Below are 7,151 nucleotides of genomic sequence, written 5' to 3'. Positions count from 1 at the left end.
CGGCTCCGTGTAAAAGAGTATTGTTCAACTTCTTCCTTTCTCCCACGCAGCAGATGCTGTTTGATTGATTTTGCTGCAGATTCTAGAGGCCCAGCTCAGATTGCCTCCCGCTCCCCAGTGGCATCGCCGGCGGCAGCAGTGTTAGCGCAGCAGGAAGCCGCCGACCGCGCCGGCCCCGAGATCGAGCAAGGACGACGTTGCGCCAGCCATCGCCACCAACAGCTCCCGCCTCGCGGCGTTCCTGGCCTTGACATCGCTCGAGCCCAAGCCGCGTGCTCGCGCTTCGCAGCCGCCGGCGCAGGCCGCGCCTTCCTCGTCCCCCGCCGCCATGGCGACTCGGAGCCCCGCGCGCGACCACGGCCGCCACCAGCACTACTCCGACTTCTCCGACCCCACCTCCCCGAGCGCCAAAATCCAGCGCCGCTCGCCTGTGCCCCCAAAGGGGCCGTCCTACACCCACAGGACCAACCTCCATGCCGCCTCGCCCCTCCCGCCGCGCTCCGGCGCCGGCATCGGGGCCTCCGACGCGCACCACAGTGGCGGTGCCCTCCCCCACCACCACAGGTATGGTCCTTGTCGGTAGAGAGGAGAATAGCGTGGGAGAAAGAAAGAAGACAAATACTCTTTCACACGGACCCGTCGGATCATATTTGGGTGGCATCGGTACGACTGCACCTGATCCCGGTCCCTGCATGAGCACTGAGGTTGCCTTTGTGGGGCAGGCAAGCAGCCATGAACGGCCTTCTCCCACTAATATTCCTGCTCCTCCCCGCGACAACCAATGCGGACGACCTTGGGTACTACATCACCGGCGCCTGTTCGAACAACATGAACTACACGCGCGGCAGCGCGTTCCAGGCCAACCACGACGCGATCCTCTCCTCCCTCCCCGCCGCCGCGGCCGCGTCCTCCGGGTTCGCCGAGAACGTCACCGGCGCCGCGCCCGACCTGGCGTACAGCCTCGCGCAGTGCCGCGGCGACGCCAGCGCCTCGGAATGCCGCTCGTGCCTCGACGGCGCGGTGCGGGACATGGCCGCCTTGTGCCCTGTCCAGAAGAGCGCCGTGCTCATCTACGAAGGCTGCCTGCTCCGGCTCTCCAACGCGAGCTTCTTCGGCCGGGTCAAGACGTCGCGCACCACGTACGTGTGCAGCTCGCACAAGGCGTCGTCGCCGGACTTCAATTCGTCGCTCGGCGCGCTGATGAGCGGCCTCGCCGAGAAGGCGTACGGCTCCCCGCGCATGTTCGCGGTCGGCGCCGTCAACCACACGCCCTACGAGAAGATCCACGGCATGGCCCGGTGCACGCAGGACCTCAGCCGCGACGACTGCCACAGCTGCCTCGCCAAGGCCGTCAGGATAATCCCGGACTGCTGCCCCGGGAGATCGGGCGGCCGGATCTTCTTCTGGAGCAGCTCCATCCGGTACGAGGTGGGCCCTTTCTACAACATCCAGCTCGCCGAGGCGGCCATGTCCCCGTCGCCGGCGCCGGCGCCGGCGCCGGGAGGCGGGCCACTCTTCAACGGCGGCGACCACTACCCCGTCCCACGTTGCAAAGGTCAGTCAACCTCTCGCTCTCGGTCCTCTGCGGTCTTCCCACCCTTCAGTCCCTAGCGTTGACTAAGGCCTAATTGTTTTTTTTTCAGTTTAAAGTCATAAGTCTCGTCACATCACATATTTAAATACTGATTAGGAGTACTAAATATAGATTTATTATAAAACTAATTTCATAAGTCATGCTATAATCATCAGAGACGAATCTATTAAGCCTAATTAGTTCATAATTTGACCACTAATGACTACAGTAACCATCTTACTATTACTAATTGGAGGCTTCTTTGGAGTCTTCACGTGAAGCCACCTAGGATCCTACATGGACACTCTGAAAAAATAGAGAAATCCTATAAATTCTCACAAAAATCAGAAACATCCGGCCATCAATCCAACAACTTTGGATCTGTTATTTTTTCTAATAAATTACCCACCTCTGCTATTATGAAAATAGACTAAAGTAACTCCCTAAACATGTATCTAAATTACCCACCTATGCCATTATAAAAAATCTAAAATAACCCCCTAATCTTTGTGTAAATTACCCATCTATGCCATTATAAAAATAATACAAATACTTCCCTAAATTTGCATATAAATTATCCAATTGTGTCATTATTACTACAAGTTAAATTACTCATAAATCTGAATCTAAATTATATAATTACAATAATATATTAAAGTGCACCAATATAAATTTCTAAAATTACTATTTCTATCATTATTAATATATTATTTATATAAAAATACTACCCAAGATATATGTCACCATATATTCATGTATGATGGAAGAGATAAGAACACCAATTCACAAACAAAATAGTTCAACTAAACATATATTGAATACATATGGAGGTCACAAAATGAAATCTATTGTAACTAAATAATAAAAATATATATTTTAGAGTATGTGTTAGAATATTTAATAGATGAAAAGGGCGTGAGATGAATAATTATAATTATTAATTTTATTTTTATATTAATTCTAATTAGCCCGTGCGGTAGCACGGGTTGACAGACTAGTCCACTAAATATGCATTATTATACTTAATAAATTCATCTAGATCCCTAATTGCAACTTATGCAATTAATTTTATATTAAGTTGGCATCCGAATATTCGAATTAATATCCGAACATTCGATGTGACATCTATAAAAAAAAACCAAACGAGACCAATCGTTGGGTACTCTACCAATATGAACTTGACCTTGGGTACTCACGCGGCGATCCACAATCGTGCACGCAGCATTTTCATATTACAGTCCAAATGATGATGAATGATATTCAAAGAATCTGAAACAATTTAGGCTGTGTTTAGTTCGCGGAAAAATTAGATTTTGGTACTGTAGCATATTTTGTTGTTATTTGGCAATTAATATCTAATTATAGACCAATTAGGTTTAAAAAATTTGTCTCGGAAACAGTTAAACTGTGTAATTAGTTATTTTTTCAACTACATTTAATACTCCATACATGTGTCCGAAGATTCGATGGTTGTAAATTTTATTTTCCACTACGGCAGGTTCAGGGAGCAGCCGCACGGTCAGGAACACAGCTCTCCTTGTCTCAATTCCTGTTGCTATATCGCTGCTGCTGCTGCTGCTGCTTCTGCTTGTTACTGTCTGTATTTGCAAGAACAAAAAAGTACACAAGCATGTGCTGATTGCAAGAGACGGTAAGTGCTGAAGCAACGTCATCAGCATATCTGAAGAACAATATGACGCAGCCTTCAGGCTTGAATCTTCCATTTCCTATTGTAAACAGGATATGGAGATGATGAAGAAATGAGAAGTTCAGGCCCGCTCCAGTACGATTTGAGCACTCTGCGAGCTGCCACTGACAACTTTTCAGAAGAAAATAAGATCGGGAAAGGCGGGTTTGGGCCAGTCTACAAAGTGCTCTTAATCCTCGCTCTAGCCTGGAAATTGATAGAGTATACTGCTTACATGCCTAACAGTCTCTCTCACGAGACGTATGATGGTCTGACTGACCTCAACGTTCTTCAGGGTACGCTAGGAAATGGGCAGGAAATTGCAGTGAAGAAATGGTCCAAAAGCTCACAGCAAGGGCATGACGAGATGAAGAATGAGGTCGTCCTGATTGCAAAGCTCCAGCACAGGAACTTGGTGCGCCTACTCGGCTTCTGCATCGAGGAAGGAGAGAAGCTCCTTGTCTACGAGTTTCTCAGCAACAAGAGCCTCGATAAATTCATTTTCGGTGAATGAATCAGATGGACACAATCCTACCATCATCTCGAGTCAATCGGTCATTTTGTTTGCTAAGTGAAGTACACCATACTTTTCAGGTCCTGCAAGTCAACAGGAGCTTTTTTTTTTAGATTAAGGAAAGTTTCGGCCTTGAACACTCTCAAAAGAGAGTGTCTACAGCCAAAAGAGGGGTCGGACCCTCGAGTTACAAGAGTTCCTAGACTCTAAACCTCAAACGAGGAATTTCACGAAAACAATAAAAACTAAAGAACAAAGAAAAAAAACTAGAAGGCTAAGTTTCAATCTTCTTCTTCGTTCCTGCTTTAACCTCAACATCGTGCTTGTTACTCTTTAGGTAAACCTCCACCTTTGGGATCTCCATAAGCGACGCCTCCAACGAGGAAGCGACACCGAAGGCACCGTTGTCGCCAGTTCAGAAAACTGAACACGGTTTTCACCGAGAGTCCCGATTGACGAAGAGGCGAGGAAACGGCGCCCATAGACATCGTCATCATCAGTTGTCAAGCTAGGCTTTCGCCAAAAATCCTCCCGCCCCCCTGCCAAGTAGAAGGTTACCGCGGTGGCGGCAACTAGAGCGGAGTACGACATCCCCTTGGCCGCCGTTGCTCAGGGCGAGGCTCTGGAGCGCCGACCACCGCCATGAAGCAGGTCGCCGCCGGTCTTGAGATGCCCAAGATGCAGGCGGGCACTGGGCAGTGAAGGATCATCCGCCGCCGCCACCATGGCCAACCGGGGAAGGAGGACTGGGCGAATCCTAACCTTGCCGCCGTCCTCCCCACGCTGCAGGGCCCCGGATCCGGGCGGGCGGAACTCCGCTGCCCGCCGCCACCGCCACCATGGCCAACCGGGGAAGGAGGACATGGCGAAACCTAGCCCCGCCGCCATCCTCCCCATGCCGCGGGGCCCCGGAACTGGGCGGGACGGAACTCCGCCGACGCCGCAGCCTAGTCCGCCCGCCGCCGCCGCAGCCCCATCCGCCCGCCGCCGCCGCCAAGACTCACCGGAGGAGGAGGCTCGAATGGAGTCTAGCTCCGCCGCCGCCCTCCTCACACTTGCTTGGACCCCGGCTCCGCGACGAGCGTCGGCGAGGACAAGGAGGATCCGGCCGGCGTGGCGGCGGGCCTCCCATCCCGAGCACGACGAAGCGAGCCCCGCCACCGCCTTCCTCGCACCCGCGCGGACTTCCGGCGGAGCGCTCGAGCGGTGGCGAGGGTAGGAACGGGGAGGTGGCCGGCCGCCGACGGCGGCTAGGGTTTTTGCCCGAGCCGCCCCGAGAAGGCAGCGCGGGCGTCGATTCCTGGTCAAAAAAAGATGGAGCCTTTGGACTAGTACAAGTCAACAGGAGCTAAGCTGGGGGCAGAGGAAAAAAGATCATCGAAGGGATCGGCAGAGGGCTAATGTACCTTCACAAAGATTCAAGGCTCAAGGTCATCCACCGCGATCTCAAGGCCGGCAACATCTTGCTTGATGTGGGCATGAACCCTAAGATCTCGGACTTTGGCTTGGCAAAGTCGTTTAGCATCCACACGAGCCAAGCAAACACGAAACACATTGCTGGAACTTAGTAAGTTTAATCAACAAAAAAAACTTAGTGAGTTTGGTGCCTCCGAGTTCCTTTTGGTTTCTACTCTAGCACAAGTGCCACTGTAACACCCGGTTTATAAAAGGACATAAACCGAACAATCATATACGTGCCAGGATCAAGTCACACCTATATACAACAGAATGAACAATATATCACAGCACATATCACGTAAAAAGATATAATAAAGCGAGTACGGAAGTTATTTATTATATTAATGACAAAATGTCTGATACAGCGGAAGCGAAGTACAAATACGATAAAACTCTCCGTAGCTAAGCAGGGCGCCACAGGAACGTCGACTGGGAGACGAATACCTAGAAGTCCTCGTAGTCCTGGTAGCGCTGAGCGAACTCCCTCGCGTCGGCAGGAACTGAGCAGCAGTAGAGTATCCAAGAGGAAAAAGTAGAGAAGAGGCAAGGGTGAGTACACAACTTGTACTCAACAAGTATAACACAAACTATGAGGCTCTAGGTTGGCTGACTGACTGCATTAGCTTTTAAGTCTTGGCAGAATTTTATTAAAACTATTTACTACAAGTTGGTGAATTACCATTAACACAGTTACATAGTAATTAATCAAAATTAATCATGTTACTACTGAGAACCAAACCAAAACTACCAAGGTAACCCCGAGAGGCACCCCCCTCGTCGGAAGGAGATAACCCCTCTAATCAAAAGGAGGATCTGGGCCGCTCATAACCGTGAGCACGGCTAGTATACCAGTTTTACACTCTGCAGAGGTTGCACATCTTTACCCACAAGTCGTGAGCTACGCTAGTTGTTCATCACACTTTCTTAGGTGAGATGACTAGCAAACTCACTACGAGGCCGTTACAAAGGACACGTTGGTAAGGCGTAACCGCTAAGGAATTAGGCTCCGCAACGATGGTAACCACCTCGAGGGGTACGCAGACCAAGCCTCGTAGCCTGGCCACCATTGAAGCTCACCACCCCCCATGCCCCGTCGGTAAGTTACTCCCGAACCAAAATGACCTAATTAGTAAGCCAAGACCGTCCCATTCCAGTCTTGTGGTAGCGCTGTTGTCCCAGGTTGTCGCTCTATGAACCGGTCCTTATGGAGAGTGGCCAACCAGGCAGTAAGCACCTTGCTGGCCCCCTAAACCATGTTTCTAACAAAACCAATTTTAATGAGAAGTGAGCCGCTCAAGCCACACAGAGGGCCACTCTCAGAATTAAGTTGCATATACCATTACTCAAATTAATTAAAAAGGACCAAGTGTGATAGCGCGACACCTAGCACAACTAACCAAAATGCAACCCAAGGTAATTATATAAAGGATAAATGTGGCTAGGAAATCCTTATAGGCATACAGTATTAAAATGCAGTATGAAAGTGTATTTAAAAGTGATAGGTTGTTCATGTTGTACTTGCCTTCCTCAAACTGTTCCTGCTGCTCGAACTGCTCAGAAGATGGCTCCTGGTACTGGTACTGGGGCTCCTCCGGTAGCTCAACGTCTACTCACGAACACACGGCCAAAAACAAGGCACACAATAAGCATACAAGAAAACACTAACAAAAGCTAAGGAACAGTACATCAATACATAAAAACAACACACTAAACTAATCTAAAACTATTCTACGCATTACAACGATTCCGTGGACATAAAGAACGCCTAAAACGGAGCTAAAACGTAAAATCTAGGCCAAAAACAAGTTCCAGGGACTTATTTGTAAGAAAACTGGAGTTCCAGGGGGTTTCTGGGCAAAACCGAGGACTAAAATGTAATTAATGGTTAGATCTAGGGTCTAACACACAAAAACTATAGG

At 49.5% G+C, this 7,151-nt stretch overlaps 1 protein-coding gene and 1 pseudogene across 1 annotated transcript; both read left to right on the top strand.

The window, feature by feature from the left end:
• Positions 1-328: 328 nt before the first annotated feature.
• On the top strand, positions 329-1,648 carry LOC120667661 (cysteine-rich repeat secretory protein 38-like). The gene is made up of 3 exons (XM_039947691.1): positions 329-564; positions 723-1,555; positions 1,644-1,648. The coding sequence occupies exons 1-3, from the start codon at positions 329-331 to the stop codon at positions 1,646-1,648; spliced, it is 1,074 nt and encodes a 357-aa protein (XP_039803625.1).
• Positions 1,649-3,185: 1,537 nt separating this feature from the next.
• Positions 3,186-5,342, top strand: LOC120667658 (annotated as a pseudogene).
• Positions 5,343-7,151: the final 1,809 nt, after the last annotated feature.

This window comes from Panicum virgatum, chromosome 3N, assembly GCF_016808335.1.
Source record: "Panicum virgatum strain AP13 chromosome 3N, P.virgatum_v5, whole genome shotgun sequence".
Lineage (NCBI taxonomy): Eukaryota > Viridiplantae > Streptophyta > Magnoliopsida > Poales > Poaceae > Panicum > Panicum virgatum.
The sequence above is the reverse complement of the archived record's forward strand: the minus strand, read 5'-3'. Positions and strand labels throughout refer to the sequence as shown.